The sequence below is a fragment of the Leuciscus leuciscus genome (assembly GCF_965113295.1).
Source record: "Leuciscus leuciscus genome assembly, chromosome: 4".
Lineage (NCBI taxonomy): Eukaryota > Metazoa > Chordata > Actinopteri > Cypriniformes > Leuciscidae > Leuciscus > Leuciscus leuciscus.
In genome coordinates this window covers 14940610-14957073 of record NC_138728.1, presented here as the reverse complement: position 1 = coordinate 14957073, position 16464 = coordinate 14940610, and the positions used below count along the sequence as shown (strand labels likewise).

General features: G+C 37.7%; 2 protein-coding genes and 1 long non-coding RNA gene across 3 annotated transcripts in view; 1 reads left to right on the top strand and 2 right to left on the bottom strand.

The window, feature by feature from the left end:
- The window catches only part of LOC309497603, a 65620-nt gene extending 61137 nt beyond the window's left edge, over positions 1-4483 (bottom strand). Inside the window, exons 1-2 of the long non-coding RNA XR_014205627.1 lie at positions 3907-4483; positions 2455-2495 (exon numbers count right to left, since the gene is read on the bottom strand). This is a non-coding gene — a long non-coding RNA (uncharacterized lncRNA). The remainder of the gene's footprint in view (positions 1-2454; positions 2496-3906) is intronic.
- A 761-nt stretch (positions 4484-5244) lies between these two features.
- Positions 5245-11949, top strand: rint1 (RAD50 interactor 1). The gene is made up of 13 exons (XM_082167823.1): positions 5245-5478; positions 5890-6131; positions 6227-6400; positions 6479-6619; positions 7713-7869; positions 8036-8146; positions 8564-8789; positions 8871-9008; positions 9089-9288; positions 10019-10236; positions 10468-10648; positions 11292-11410; positions 11490-11949. The coding sequence occupies exons 1-13, from the start codon at positions 5254-5256 to the stop codon at positions 11698-11700; spliced, it is 2343 nt and encodes a 780-aa protein (XP_082023949.1). The 5' UTR covers positions 5245-5253; the 3' UTR covers positions 11701-11949.
- A 101-nt stretch (positions 11950-12050) lies between these two features.
- Positions 12051-16464, bottom strand: part of cfap54 (cilia and flagella associated 54) — a 36193-nt gene continuing 31779 nt past the window's right edge. The window contains exons 60-69 of the mRNA XM_082167771.1: positions 15404-15524; positions 15250-15309; positions 14729-14855; positions 14149-14307; positions 13841-14010; positions 13664-13759; positions 13282-13388; positions 12979-13114; positions 12788-12874; positions 12051-12186 (exon numbers count right to left, since the gene is read on the bottom strand). Of these exons, the coding sequence (XP_082023897.1) occupies positions 12067-12186; positions 12788-12874; positions 12979-13114; positions 13282-13388; positions 13664-13759; positions 13841-14010; positions 14149-14307; positions 14729-14855; positions 15250-15309; positions 15404-15524 (1183 nt within the window). The 3' untranslated portion in view covers positions 12051-12066. The remainder of the gene's footprint in view (positions 12187-12787; positions 12875-12978; positions 13115-13281; positions 13389-13663; positions 13760-13840; positions 14011-14148; positions 14308-14728; positions 14856-15249; positions 15310-15403; positions 15525-16464) is intronic.

Below are 16464 nucleotides of genomic sequence, written 5' to 3'. Positions count from 1 at the left end.
CACACCGACCTCACATTTATGAGCATTCTTTCAGCTGCAGACCACACTTACTCAGAGGGACTTACTGGACCTCTTCACCCATACCCAGGTGGGCTGGGTAAGGTGAGACATTTCATCACTTTAAAAGAAGAGAGGGGGCAAATTTTATCAGCAGATCTGAGATCCAATGACAAGCAGTGGAGCGAGGCGGCTTGGGTCCTGGCAGAGCACTCCACACAGGCCTGATACTCTCCCTGGGGCTTCGCTCTCCATGTGTGGTCCCCCTCTCTGTTTCTCTCAGGGCTGTGTGCCTCCATGCACATGGACAATATGACAACACCGACGGACTGAGATGAGCCAAGACAAGAAAAACAATCAAGCGAGGGCTGTGAACTCGACTGTGAGAGCTGGATTTTCACTGCCCTCCACTCCCTATCTGAAAGCGTCTCCCACAAACATGCACATACACACTGGCTCTTCTCTTTCTCTTCCACACTCGGCTCGGTAACGTAGCTTAATGGAACGATGGTAAAGATCCAGATAAAACATGCCCCCCTTCTTTTACGTCCTCCATATGCTTTGATTTCCCTGCTCTGAAAGGAGGGAAAATGATTCATGCCGTTGGCGTGCGCAGCGGAGCTGCAGCTGGACACTGCACCTGCAACTCCCAAATCTGGGAAAACAAGCTCCCGGGAGCAGGCGGAGAGAAACAGGCCAGGCTTCACACACACATACACAATCCCTCGTCACAAACTAAGGGCTAATTGATTTTTTGTATACAGGAGAGTAGCTTAAACTCTTTCGTTTATAGAAATTCAATTGATGCATTTATTAAAACAGCTATGTTGCCACAAAAACAGGAGGCATCATCACCTTTGTGATTCAAGCCAGTAAAAAGCAACTTTTCCCAACAATAAAGGCTTTATTTATCAAGAACCGGTTAACAGTCGACTTTAGTGATGTTTTGGCTTTCATGATGACTTGTTGGACTGTTTATTAACGAAACTGGAATGTCAAAGCAGTACTAGATCAAAAGATCGTTATGTCTTCTTTTGTCCTGTCCACAGGAGAGCCTCTAACTCATAACACAGTCCTGTGCGACCGTTGCCCCCAAAAGCGAATTCTCCACAGTCTCTCTCACACACACGTACACACATTCCACAAGATACCCCTGCACATACACAAACATACCAAGAATAATGACCCTATCATTTCTTAATCCTCAGAGACTCGAGCATTGAGATTTATGGTGTTTTTAGGAATCGGTATTAAAGCATATTTTGTTGCACTGAATTCTAGAAAAAAAGTCTTTAATGTTGCAAAATATCAGCAGTTTAAATTAATTTGATTTTGTTTTAATTTCTTGAGAAGTGTCAGGACATCTACACCTCACTTGCCCCTGTAAATTGCCCTAAAATATTTTAGCACATTTTAAACATAAAACACAGGTCTGATACATTTAGATAAAAATTGTTGCAAAAACATTGTTTTTGATTTTATATACATTTATTTATTCATAAATACTTGATGTAACTGATGTATGTAATTTTAACCCATATTTAGAGAAAATTAATTACAATAAATATTACTTAAATTATTTATTACAATTACTAATTAAATATTGATATCATTTAATTGCAAAGTTCACATATAATAATAATAATAATAACAATAATATAATTTTACTAATTACTCCCAAAAAAATGGGACAATATTTCTATATTTAAGAATTTTATGCTTGTTGCTTTAAAATAAGAGCTGTTGTAATTGCACTAAATATGGGTTAAAATTATGTATTACAATTATTTATTACAATTAATTAAATATATTGGTATTATTATATTAATTTGAATATAATTGAATAATATGGGTATATTTTAATTGCAAAGTGCAAATCTAATAATAATAAATTATATAATTTATTATTTATTGTAATCCCCCCCGCAAAAGTTGCATAAATGAGACCATTTTACTATATTTCAGGATTTTTGCTATAATGTATTTCAGATGTGTGAGCAGCTGTTGTAATTAGTTATTGTAAATAGGCGTTATTTAATTGCAATGGGATGCTACATTATCCTATATGCTACATATGTCTCTGAGGGTTAAACATGAATTTATATACAAAAGGGATTATTACAGAACTTAAAATGTCCTTAAATAAGCGATATTTGCATGCCAAGCTATGACACAGGAAAACAGACGCACAAGGACACTGACACACACACACTCTCTCACGCAAACTTGTGCAGCCTCTCTATTCACACGCAAACAGCTGGGTAAGGAATGTGGGAAAAACATGCTCCCAGATCTGTTTTGAATAGCACTAACTTCGCTGGTCACCCACTGCCGCTTTGAAGCATTCAGAGGCACTCTTGATACTTCACAGAAAGACTGTAATGCGGGATTATGGAGGTGCCGCTGGATGTTAGAATTGCTATGACCTTTGTCCTATAGTGAAAGAGATGACTGTACCTTATGATGGTGCATTTGGCTCCATAACATGCATATGGTTCCTGTTTAAAAAACAAACAAAAAAAACATGAGATTTGTATCCATGTGTATACATGACAAAAACACAACAATAAAAGACCGTTTGACCTTTATCTCACAGTTAGATCAAATAATCTGTTTCAACGCCCATAATGGTGACAGACAAAGTAACATATCAACCTCAGGTAAGTCCTGAATCATGGCCACCCACATTCTTTACTAAATACACATAACATGATAGCAACTTAAGAGATTTTTTGCGAGATATGAGCTACTTAGAACTAAATATGCAACTTTGGTTAAGTCTTTGGTATGAACTGTACAAAAGGGGCTGATTTGGTTTGGAAAGTTTCCCTATAAACAGTCCCTTCTCCCTGGTCGATTCAGATTTTCCTGGGCTGACAGCATTGCTCAGCTTCACTCCCTGACTCAGACTGGGAGGGTCACACTGTAAGACCAAGGTTGTCACTAAACAACTCAGGGCCCGGAACCAAAATTTTATGGGTGAGCTGCTTTTCCCCCGGGGGGGGGGGCTAAACGAGTAAGCTGTGCTCATCAACGGTCCTGGGACAATGTTCTCGTTTGCCCCCTCTCCTGACGATAACCGTGCGTGGCTGTACTTGACTGACTCCTTTCATTCTGACAGTTTGAAAATGCCAATATGTTCCAAATGCCTTTAATGTATATAGGTAATCTATATGACTTTTCAGGACTTAGCAAGAAAGAAAAAAGAAAAGAGTATTTTAAAAATACACATATGTATGAACATACTGTATATATACACTATATACATTTTTAAAAATAAACACATATATAGACACTATATTAATAATACATAATTACTATTTGAATACGTACAGTATGGGTCAAAAAATTTGGAAACATTACTATTTTTAATGTTTTTGAAAGAAGTGACTTTTGCTCATCAAGCCTGCATTTATTTGATCAAAAATACAGAAAAAAACGTATTGTGAAATATTACAATTTAAAATAGTTTTTTCATATACTTTGAAATATAATTCATTCCTGTGAAGCAAAGCTGAATTTTCAGCATCATTACTCCAGTTTTAAGTCACATGATCCTTCAGAAATCATTTTAATATGCCGATTTGATACTCAATTATTATCAGAGTTGGAAACAGTTGTGCTGCTTAATATTTTTTTGAAACCTGCGATACTTTTATCAGGATTCATTGATGAATAAAAAGTTAAAAAGAAAAGCATTTCTATCAAATAGAAATATTTTCCAATTATCTTTTTCCACAATTTTGACCTGTACTGTGTGTATATATATATATTAATACACACACATATTTACAAAAATAATAATAAGTAATATTTGTATTAATATTAGTATATTATTAACAAATTATAATTGTGTGTGTCTATGTATTTTTATTTTACTATCCTTAAAACAACACACATCAGACTCACCAGTATTCATCTGGGCACTGTTACAGAAGAAGGGGGTCCAGGGTTTTTCTAGGGTGCTATACATAAACTTGAAGGCACTGTGTGATGCTTACTGCCATGTTAAGCTGGACTGGTATACCTTGCCAGTTTAAGAAACTACATACAGCTGCTGCTCAGGCCAGAATTGACTTTGGCAAACACTCGGAAACCTCAAGATCCTTAACAACTTATGTCCTTTCTGCCATCCAAGGCAAGCAGAGCCCTGTCAGAGTCATGTCAGGAAACCTCAAACCAGCATAGTGTATCAAAGAGGCCTTCAGGCACTAATGCCAGCGCCTCCTGCAACTAAATGAGCCAAGCAATAACATTTTGGGCGATTTATGTCTTTTGCACGACCACAATACTAGGAAATGACATGAAATATTGTATAAATGCTTTTACAGCACTAAACGTGGTGACAGTAATGCTTGAACGCAAGTTAAATATAATGTTACCAATGTAGTAACGCACAAAGCATATGTTTGGAAAATATTTAGACATAATAAAATAAATGTGCAGGCACCTCTGCAGCGATATTTGTATTTTATGCGAGTTAGCTAACGTTATCTCAATTAACAACGGCGTGAACAATCAATGGCTGTCTTAAAGCTGTCGTCTCTACTCTATTTTAGACTTTTGTTTCAACTATATGGTGAAAATTTAGCATAATACAGGTTTCTAAACACAAAAGTGTCGAAAATTTGTGAAATAAATGTCTTAATCCATGCTGCCAGTGCCAGGTAGAGAAATTGAAACGCCACAAACAAGGTCGAAGGTTGAGCTCATGAATGTTAATTAGATTACGTCGCAAATGGTTTTGTCTGGTTGGGATTACGTTTGGAGCGTTGCGTTACGTCATTACGTATATTAATATTCATGAGCCAGAACGTGTGGTCCAAAATTCACAATTAAAAACATTTCATTCACAAATAAATTCAGATAAATTATTCAAATTTGAATAATTTAACAAATAAATTCTAATATGTCTGCTACAATGTAGGCACTGCATAAGAACAGCTTTCTTTATCCGAAAAAAGTACAATATCTTATAACCATGATTTGCTATTATTTTATGATGATTTTATTATCATGATAATCATTTTAATGTAATTAAATTAATTAACGTGAATTGAAAGACATAGTTTCTGTAAACGAAAAGGTCTGGAACAAGAATTTTTGTTACCATTTTATCTTAAGTAAAACAGAAAAAAATCATAACATCGATCATAAGAATCATACACAAGTAGAACTACAAATAATTTCAGTAGCATTTGTCTGCCAAAAGAGGGAGCCGCTGAGACTAAATCCACTGATGACGTGTCGAGCAACATGGCAGCGCCTATGATGGAGCATAACAACCACATCAGCAATGATCTTTCTCATGTAAAACGTACAGATAGCAGTAATTCTGAATCTCCATCAGAGGATGGGAACATTACAGAAGATGTAGTCGAATTTGTACAGAAAGAGATAGGTGGCGATCTTAAGTCGCTAAAGAAGGTGTCAGGGCTTTTGGAGAAATTGACATTAGAAAACAAGCAGCTGGAGGAGCAGGTAAATACAGCTATAGAGACTCTGTGAATATTATATATATGTTTATATTTACATACACCTTGCAGAATGTGGTAAAATGTTAATTATTTGAACAAAATAAGAGGAATCATTCAAAATGCATGTTATTTGTTTTATTTAATACTGTCCCGAATAAGTTACTTTACATAAAAGATGTGTACATCGTCTACAAGACAAAAAAATAAATAAAAAATAGCTGAATTTATAACAATTACCCTGTCCAAAAGTTTGCACACTCTTGATTCTTAATACTGTGTGTCATTACCTGGATGATCCACGACTGTTTTGTTGTTTTGGGATGGTTGTTCTTGAGTCCCTTGTTACACAGAATTTAGCATTCATCCTAATACGAATCCAAAAGAACACTTTGACAGCATTTGTCTATGCATGCAGGTGCTGACCGTATCCTCTTCAGTGCCGTTGCGTGTGTCCGCTGCCCTGTCCACAGCAGAGGAATCTCGAGTGAAGCTGGAGTCTTTAATGGAGCAGGAGAGACTTTTGTCAAACACTTTGCAGCAGCATCTGCAGGGCTCACAGGTCTGGGCTGACAGCATCGGGCAGGTCTTGGGTCAGCTTGACACATTAGAGAGGCATATGAAATACCTGCAGTGTCTGGCTCGTATTGAGGAGCTCAGGTAAGGCTTAAACCCTACATTGTGTGTCCAAATGTTTTGGATGTTTATATTGGTATCCAACACATTTGCTCTTCCCTTCTTTCATGTTGCGTTAGTGACCGTATCCAGCAGTATCTGATGACCAATAGCGTGTGGGATGCGGTGGGTGCAATAGACAGTATGGCCTCTCTGGATATGGGTTTGCGGGAGTCAGGCTGTAGCCACCTGCAGGCTTTCATCAGGGAAACACTTCGCTTTTGGCACAAGATCCTTAAAGACAAACTGTCCAGGTATTAGACGTGCAGAGTTTTCCGAGTTGTGCAATTTGAAAGTGCTGATTTCACGCTAAATGTTTGATTCTGATTCAGTGATTTTGAGGAAGTCCTGACGCAGTTCCACTGGCCATTCATCTCGCCCCCAACACAGACCCTCTCTCCCCCAGCCAACGCACAGGAGATCAACAGCCAGCTGGAGCTACTGGTCTCCCAACTTCTCTCTCTCCAAACCTCGTATCCTTAATATTCTGGAATCAAATCCACCTAAATACAGATTCATTTTCTCAATACGCTCCACTAGATTGCTTAATGTCCGTAACTCGAAGTAAAGTGTGAGACGAACTACACAGGCTCTGTTAAGACCTACTATTTTTTTATTTATTATTTATTTATGCTTTCATTATTTAGTTATACTTTGTATTTATTTTTTTGTGTTTTTTAAAGATATAAAGTTGGCAATTTCCCTTATGATGTCCACAACAATTTGCTTAAAGTGTGAGACTAACTACATGATGCTGTTGACTACATGATGACTAACTTAAAGGGATACTTCACCGATTAGCATTAAGCTTTGTATCAGTAGAAACCCGGTAGTACTTTCGAATGACCGTGCTTCCCTCCCTCATGTCCCCCTGAGACGAGAGATTTCTGTATTGTATGTCTGGAAAAAAAACAATGATGATGCAAAAATTGTCATTTTGCGTCATCTGAAGCTTTTTTGGCCAGAGGCTAGAGACTACAGCCAGTAGTAGGAGCTCGTCCCGCATGTTTTCAACCCACCCATAGGGGGTGGGATCTCACGATAAAATGGGTATTTTCAGTTTCAAGTCAACTAGTAGCCTAGTTGTATCATTTCTTCCGATACTGCCCTCTGTAACCGGTAGTGGCTTGGGAGTGGCCTCATAGGGCAGTGAAGCAAGTGCATTCTGGGAGTTGTTGTCTTTCATCCACATGAGCCAAAAATACATTTTCTGGCTTTTCTCAGTCTAGAAGTCACCAACTTCTAAAATAATTTCACATTTCTACTACATAAATGACCCAATTTAAATACACATTCATCTTTCCAGCGGTGAAATATCCCTTTAAGATGCTGTTAAGGTCAACTGTTTTATTTTTATTTATATATTATTTATATTAATTCCTTTTTTTAAAAGGTATGAAGCTAGTCATTTTTCTTAATTTACAACACCAATTTTGAGACAAACTACAGCAGATCCTTTTATTTATTTATTATTTATTATTTTCTTTTTTTAAGATATTTATTTATTTCAGGTTTTTTTTCTTTTTTAAATGCGAGGCTGGTCATTTTCCTTAACAGGTGTTGAAGTGATGACCTTATATCAGAGAAGAAGGAAATACCATCTCATCCTGGACAGTCCCAGACTCCCCCACTCTCATTGCCCATTCAGATCATGCTGCTTCCCCTCAGTAAGAGGTTCAGGTATCACTTCACTGGAAACCGCCAGACCAACAATTTAACAAAGGTCAGAGATTACACATTACTGTCATTCAGACTAAAATAAGTTTCCTTCTTTATTTTGTAAAACAAACAAACACAAAGAGTTTTGTGAATGAGCAAGCTACTGATAAGTAAACATATGTACAACAATAAGATCTGATATTCACTTAAATCTTCTGTCACCTTTACAGCCAGAGTGGTATTTGACCCAAGTCCTCATTTGGATGGGAAACAGCTCCAACTTTATGGACGAGAAGATTCAGCCTATATTGGATCGTGCTGGGAACAAAGTTAACGCTAGGGTATGTTCAGAATTGCATTGGTTAATATTGGCACGAAATGAACATTTTCCAAATGCATGTAAATGATCTTAATGTTTCATTCTAAAAAAATACAAAATGCCAGTACTCGATCTTCCTGTGAAACGTCAGACTTCTCTCTGGTGATGTTTGCCAAAATGTATCTTTCAGTCGCTCCAACCCTGATCAAACACACTTATCTGGGAGTTTCTAGTGATCCTGAAAACATTGATTAGCTTGCTCAGGTGTGTTTGATCAGGGTTGGAGCTAAACTCCAGGACCGAGTCTGAGGAACCCTGCACTAGACGTTCATCACATTACAGAAGAAAAGATCTGTCGCTTCTTCCCGCTTTATCACGACTTGAAAAATGCTGACAAAGCCATCTCTAGGCTTTAAAGTCTTCTCAATCTATCCTCCAGGTGGAGTTGTGCAGAGGACTCCTGACTCTGGCGCAGGAGAAGTTAGCCCAAGATGCTCCTCGATTGCTCTATGACGATGCTCTCTTCTGCCACCTAGTGGATGAGGTGCTGCAGTTCGAAAAAGAGCTCCGCAGCACCCACAGTTACCCGCGCGCCCACCCCGGCGTCTTGCACATACTACTGGAGGAGACCGTGTTCCAGAAGTGGCTCAGTGTGGAGAGAAAAAGTGAGTCTAAATGCTGCATGCTTAGGTCACGACTCGATTTCAGTTTTGATGATAAATTAAATTGTGTATGTTGCCCTCTAGTGGCTGTGGAAAAAGTGGACGCCATGCTGTCTACAGAGGGAGCATGGAGCTCTCAGTACAAGGACATCACCGATGTGGACGAGCTCAAAGCACCAGATTGTGCAGAGACCTTCATGACCCTTCTGTTGGTCATCACAGGTATTTATAAAAATTCATCCTCAGATTTGATTCTTCTAGTTAAAACTTGTTTCTGAACCTCTCCGCCATCCTTTTCTCAGAACGGTACCGCTCTCTGCCATGTCCGCGGGCTCAGCTCAGTTTCCTGGCTTTGCAGAAGGAGCTGGTGGATGATTTCCGCATCCGCCTCACACAGGTCATGAAAGAAGAGTCCCGACAGCCGCTGAGCCCCCGCTACTGCGCCATTCTCAACGCTGCCAACTACATCTCCACTGTTCTCAGTGACTGGGGGGACAATATTGTAAGTGTTTTTGAGTCACACTGAGGCTAACAGGAGTTCACTTTCTATGAGGGTTTTGATGCTAAGTTTTTTGTAGTAGTCGTTTGCCATCTTTAATTAAGATAATTTCTTAGTAAAAAAACAAAACTGCTTATTAATATTTTTTAAAAGTTGTCCACCAAATCAAAGTCATGTGGTGCAACCAAGAGGCAGAAAATGTTTTTAAAAAAATAAAATGAAATCATAGAGAAGGACCCCTGAGGACCCAAACCCAATAACTCTAGGTTAATAAGCCTCTTAAAATATCAGATATTTTGACCTTTTTATGACAAGGCAAAGTTAGTTCAGGTTGTAAAATATCATGTGACCTTCTCAAAAAAGTAATATTTATTTATAAAATGTAATAAATCTTTATATTAAATATAAAAATAACTTTTTTTAACTTGTTCGAAAATAATGACTAGGATGTGTACACTCGCATGTATTCAAGGTGAGAGGAAAATATGTTATTACTTTTTACTTCATTGTTAGACCACATGACAATTTTAGAGTTATTATATTTAATCGTTCCTTAAAAATGGTAAAAAGATTTTAAAAACCTTATGAAACCAACATGAATACAAAGAGTACATTTCTAAGATTTAAAAAAAGAGATGATTTCTTTTTTTTGTTGTGGACACTATTATTTATCTTTGAGCCTTGAATTAATAAAAACTGTGTACATATTCACTTTCATTGTGTTTTCTCTCAGTTCTTCTTGCAGTTGCAGCAGGCGGCGGTGTCAGTGGGCGAGGAGATCCTAGGCCCTCTAGGGGCCACGGAGACGGGCCGACTGGCCTCGCTGGAGGGATCTTTGTTTGAGGCTCTTTTGGCTCTGCTGGAGAGGCTACGAGGAGACATGCTGGGACGATTATTGGATGCAGTCATGAGAGAAGTCAAGGAGAAGGCACAGTCATACTGCAAGGACAGGTATGGGTGGAAATAACCTGAAACTGTTGTGCTTATGATGCATTTATATAATTTCTTCTGAGAATATGCTTTTTGTCAGTGTAGTTTAATTTTAAGCCTCAAGAGCCTTTACATTGCTCTTTGACTAAAATGAGATAATTAGGAGCATCTCAATCTGAGCATCTGGGTAGCTGGAGGAAGTCATGGTGGCATTACTTCAAGGATCTTTTTGTTGAAATCTTTTTGTTTCAGGTGGATCTCCTTGCCATCTCAAAATGACCAAGCCACTATGTCGTTATCCAGCTCTGCATGTCCCATGATGCTTTGCCTGCGGGATCACCTGCTCCAGCTGCAGCAGATGTTGTGTCTCCCTCTTTTTCAGATGTTCTGGCAGGGCCTCACAGAGAGGCTCGACTGCTTCATCTACGAAAATGTCAGTCTCTTGCTTCAACGTTTTCACTGTTAAACCCTAATTTACCACAAGCGAATGTTGACAACTATTCAAAAGTTTGGGATCTGTAAGCTTTTTGAAGTTTCTTATACACAAAAAGGCTCACTTTATTTGATCAAAATACAGTTAAACAGTAAAATTACAATTTAAAATAATTAAAAATGTATAATTTAATATATTTTAAAATAGAATTTATTCCTGTGATGCAAAGCTGAATTTTCAGCATTATAATTCAAGACTTCAGTGTCACATGATCCTTCAGAAATCATTCTAAAATGTGCAAAATTTGCTGCTCAAGAAACAATTCTTATTATCAGTGTTAAAAACAGTTGTGCTTTTTCATATTTTTGTGGAAAGCGTGATACGTAAAAAAAAAAAAAAATTATGTCTTTTATAAATTGAATGCATCCTTGCCAAAAAAAAGTATTTATTTCTTTCCAAAAAATAAAAACTCTTACTGACCCCAAACGTTTAAACAATAGTGTAAAAAAAAAAGTAGAATGCTTAAAGAAAGAGACATTCATTTCATATAACTTTACGATAGATAGATAGATAGATAGTACATGAAGTCTGTGTACAGTAGTTTAATGGAGTGTGTTTATCTGTTTTTTGCTCTCACTCACAGTTGATCCTGTATAACCATTTCAATGAAGGCGGAGCTGCACAGCTTCAATACGATATGACCAGAAACCTCTTCCCTCTGTTTGGACACTACTGCAAGAGACCTGAAAACTTCTTTAAACAGTACGTCTGTTTATTCAGAGCTAATACTGTATATAGAAAAGAAAATTAAAAAATTAATTTCTCTTTTTCCTTGTCTCAGTGTGAAGGAGGCCTGCATCATCCTGACTCTTAAGGTTGGTCCGGCATTGTTGTTGTGTGATGTGCTGAAGCAGTCAGAGGAAGATGATGGCCTTCTAAACCATCAGCAGTCCAGTCCAGAGTCAGCGCTCAATGAGCTGGGAGTCTACAAGCTGGCTCCCAGTGACGTGCAGATCCTTCTCAACCTCCGCTCAGCCTGGCTGAACCAATGATAATGAATACACCAATCCCTTATTTAGGATGCATTACCAAGCACTAAAACACCTTTCATACTCCAGATATGAATGAATAAATCTCCTACATCGGATGAGCTACAGTATTTAAAGTGAACTGAACCTCAGAAGGGAAATATGAAGAGGATGCGGATGCAGATGCTGATGTAAAAACTAAAAATGAATAAAGTATAAAAAGGAAAAGTAGAAGCTTTTGCTGACATTATAAATAAATTAATACATGTTTTAGTGCTTTCCTCTTTATTTGGTGTTAAAACATTAAAATATTTTTTATAGCATATTAAATGTGTAGTTGGGCTATTTTGTTTTATCTTATGAATCCAGGGCAGATCAAGGCTGCAGGTTTTAACTCAGAAGAGAGAGGATCCACGTGATGAGGACTGTATCTTGCAGCATGCCACCTGTTGCAGGATTAAAGCAGCGTTCCAGGTTCTGAAGAGTCTGCATGCTTGGGTCAAAGGGCATCTGCATTGGTAGAATAAAACATTAGAAACACACACAAATTTTGAAATTGATAACATGGGGAAAAACTGAAAAATATATATTTTTTTATATTATTTCATAATTTGGCAGCAGGTATATTAGGTTGTTTTCACTTTAAGACCTGACACACGGATCCATTTTACTGTATAAAATATATAAATCCTGGCGGACAAGATCTGCTACGCTGATGATGCTGCTGTAGAGCTAGTATAGACTTGCTCTTTCTAGTAGATACACAGATAAACACACAAATAGACATACATAAATCCAGTAGCAGATCTAGGCAGGTGAAGCTCAAAGGAACTCAGCGCTGCAGGACTAGCTTACAGCAAAAAATGAACCAGACTATTTAAATGTTGATCAAGCGATTTCATTGGCTGCAGGATTAGCTTGTGCTATGTGGTGATGATGTGAATGGACCTATCATCCTAGCGCCCTCAAAAGAACAATAAAACGACTAAAATTAAATGATAAAGAAAGTTGAAAATGTAAAAATCGAATCAAATTCAAAATATTAATAAATACTATAATAGTATATATCAATAATTCTAAAATTACAGTAAAAATGTCTGTGACACTTCACCTCTGTGACGGGTGCTGAATTGAAATCAGGCTTCAAAAAATTCCTGATCTCAGTGCAGACATGTTTGGCTTTTTCCAAAAGCATTTCCTATAAGAAACAATTGCAAGAGAATGAAAAAAGAGGTTAATAGTGTATTCAACATTTAGTGTTCAATTGAAGGTAAATCATGGCAATGTAGGGCTCAGAAAGACCTGTTGGTGTGTGGTGGAGGTAGCCGTTCTGTTCTGCTCTTCTGGGCTGAAGGAGGAGGCTGAGCTGGTGAAGGGTGAAGCATGCCCATCAACTTCTACACATGTTGAGCTCAGTAAGGCATGAACAGCCATCAGCCTGCCAGTGCATTAAGCCATAAGAGAAAACTGAGTTGTAATAACTACCACTTAAATGAAATAAACAGAAACAGAAAGGTCAGACAATAATGCACTCCACATTGCACCTAATGTGAAGAAGTTTTTCTTTATTACGTTTTTCTTTGGATAGATGAACATAAAGTCTACCTGTCCAAACAGATTGTTCTCTGTCCAGCCTGTAGTACAGCTATTGTGTCTGCTGTAGAGTTTATTGCTGATATAGGAGCTTTATTCACAGTGAACAGAAGCAGAATCTGAAGAGATCAAACACAAATCTGCTGCTTAGGATCTAGAAATACATCATATGAACAGACTATACAGCTCATTTGGTCCGAACAATTTCTATTTCAAATTATTATAATTTTTTTTAAGTGTTTTTAGCTGATGTTCATTGACAGAGAGAACCAATTAATCTATATACAAGGATAGCTACTGTAGATCAAAAGAATACTCTAAATGACTAAAAAAAACAGTTTAAATAATTTTTGAAAACACAATGACAAACAGAAATGGATGAGTATCTGACTACCATGTTGTCCTCGGAGGAGGATCTGTACCACTGGATGATCAGTTCCTGTATGTCCGTGTTGGCCCAGGGGAACAGATCTGACAAGGGCTGATCGTGCTGGCACAGAGTAATAAAGAAACAATGGTTTTATTTTTTTTCTCATCATTTTAAGATGGTAATAAATGTGTGCATATGAACCTGTATTCGCTGAGGAGTCAGTATTAGAGCTGCAAGGGGATCAGGAATGGCCCACTGTTCTCTGTAAGATGGGTGGTGACAGCTGAAGAAGGTGTGCAAATATGAGAGTCTGAGAGCAAGTTTGGGGTCACCGGACGTGGACAGCAATCCATCAACACCCTGCATTGCACCTGAATAGCATAGCCATATAAAACCGGATTGCATTAAACAAAAAAAACCATATACAGTACAAATGCTTTCAAAGGGTAGATTTATTGATTGATTAATGAATTGAATAACCTAGTTTAAAAGAGATACTTGTGCTGTACCTGGTTGTGAGGAGACCTGTAGAAGGTTGATTAAGTGCATGTAGTAGCGGGACATATGAACCCAGGTCAGCTGAGGGCCCTTCCTGCTGTGTATCTCGCTCTCAGCGTCTATGAATGCTTCAGGTCTGGGGATACAGTTCTCAGTGTTTCCTAGCCCCCCTGCCAATGAAATCAGCAAGAAATTAATACTTTTATTCAGCAAGGATGCATTCAATTTATTAAAAGTGTCAGTTTATAATGTTACAAAAGATTTATAATTCCAATTCTTTTGGACTTTCTATTCATCAAAGAAAAACTAATTAAGGTTTCCACAAAAAAAATTTCAACATTGATAATAATAAGAAATCTTTTCTGATCAGCAAATCAGCATATTAGAATAATTTCTGAAGGATCATGTGACACTGAAGACTGGCGTAATGATGCTGAAAATTCAGCTTTGCCAACACAGGATTATTACATTTTACAATATTTGTTATTTAAAATTGTAAAAAAATTTAATCAAATAAATGCAGCCTTGGTGAATATAAGAGACTTCTTTCAAAGTCTTCTTTCAAAACTGTGATTTGGGGTTAAAGGTTACCACAAGGGTGGAGAAGATCATTCAATGCAAAGTCAGGCAGGGCTTTTATTGAAGAGAGGGGTACGGGGCCTTCAGTTACTCCAGTGAATCCATGCGAATGGCCATATTTGCCAAAAACTTCTGAGGTCTATGAAGCAAAAGGATAAAAGAAGAATGGTTAACATTAGTTAATGTATAATCTGACATGAACTAACAATGAGCAAAACATTTATTACAGTATTTATTAATCTTTGTTAATGTTAGTTAATAAAAATACAGTCGTTCATTGTTTGTTCATGTTAGTTCACAGTGCATTATCTAACGTTAACAAATACAACTTTTGATTTTAATAATGTATTAGTAAATGTTGAAATTGACATTAACTAAGATGAATAAATGCTGTAGAAGTATTGTTCATTGTTAGTTCTTGTTATCTAAAGTAGTTAATTAATGTTAACTAATGAAACCTTTTTGTAAAGTGTTACCGAATAATTTACATAGCACACACTCCATACAGATGTGTGGATGATGTCAATACAGACCCTTAAAGCTATTCTCAAACAAATCCAGCAGAGCAATAGGCAGGTCTCTCTGACGGTTTCCTGAGAAAATCACACACATGTGTACATAAATATTACAATATTAAACATTTATATATATAACTCGGCTGTTATATACAAACACATTTCACAACACCTTGCTGGTCTCGTCAGGTGTTGGTGATGGGGGAGGAGTAAGATGTCCAGGGGGAGGGGGAATCTGCACAAACTCTTGCAAGTATATCAATGACATTTCCAGGTAGCACCTATGTGCAAATCTGAAATACACACATACAAAACAATGTGAGTCCTGTCTATATACTGTCATATCATGATAAAAGGAAAAATTACCACAAAAAATTATCTTTAAACTGATGCTGGTTAAACTCCATCCACACACAGAATAAAATCAGCATCTTTTAAGCCATTACATCAACATCTCTCATCATGGGGGGTGGAGGAACGGATTCTGACAGCTGGATTGTTTGCCGTTTTATTCTGTTCCCCCCATGTTTCTTACACAGGGAGGTTCTAAAATGTATCAAACTGGCTCTGTCTAGTTGGAGTCCATAGCCTTGTGGGCAGTGCACTTGCATATTGTGCAGTTGTGCTTTGGGAGACCCAAGTTCAAGTCCCAGCTCATGGACTTTTCCTGATTTTTTCCCCCTTCTCTCTCTCCCACTTCGCTTTCTGCTTACATACTGTCTTATCATAAAAAAGGCAAAAACAACAAAAAGTTTATCTTTAAAGTACTGATGCTGGTTAAGCTCCATCCACACAGAGATTGGAATCAGCATCTTTGAAGCCACTACATCAACATCACTCATCATGGGGGTGGGGGAACAAATTCTGACAGCTGGATTGTTTGCCGTTGGATTCTGTTCCCCCATGTTTCTCACACAAGGGGGTTCTAAGATTTACAAAACTGATGCTGGCTGTTTGAAACCCATAGTCTCGTGGGCAGCACGCTTACATATAGTGCAGTTGTGCTTTGAGAGACCCAAGTTCAAATCCCAGCTCGTGGACTTTTCTTGATTTTTTCCCCCTTCTCTCTCTCCCACTTCACTTCCTGCCTACTTACTGTCTAATCATATTAAAAGGCAAAAACACCAAAATATTAATCTTTAAACTGATGCTGGTTAAGCTCCATCCACACACACATTGGAATCAGCATCTTTTAAGCCACTACATTAACATCACTCATCATAGCGGTGGGGG

Excerpts from the sequence above, each read along its gene's own strand:
- rint1 (XM_082167823.1), top strand. The coding sequence starts at position 5,254 with ATGGCAGCGCCTATGATGGAGCATAACAACCACATCAGCAATGATCTT. Across the intron at positions 9,009-9,088 it reads CCTTCTGTTGGTCATCACAG|AACGGTACCGCTCTCTGCCA; the intron begins GTATTTATAAAA and ends TCCTTTTCTCAG. Across the intron at positions 10,237-10,467 it reads CAGTCATACTGCAAGGACAG|GTGGATCTCCTTGCCATCTC; the intron begins GTATGGGTGGAA and ends TTTTTGTTTCAG.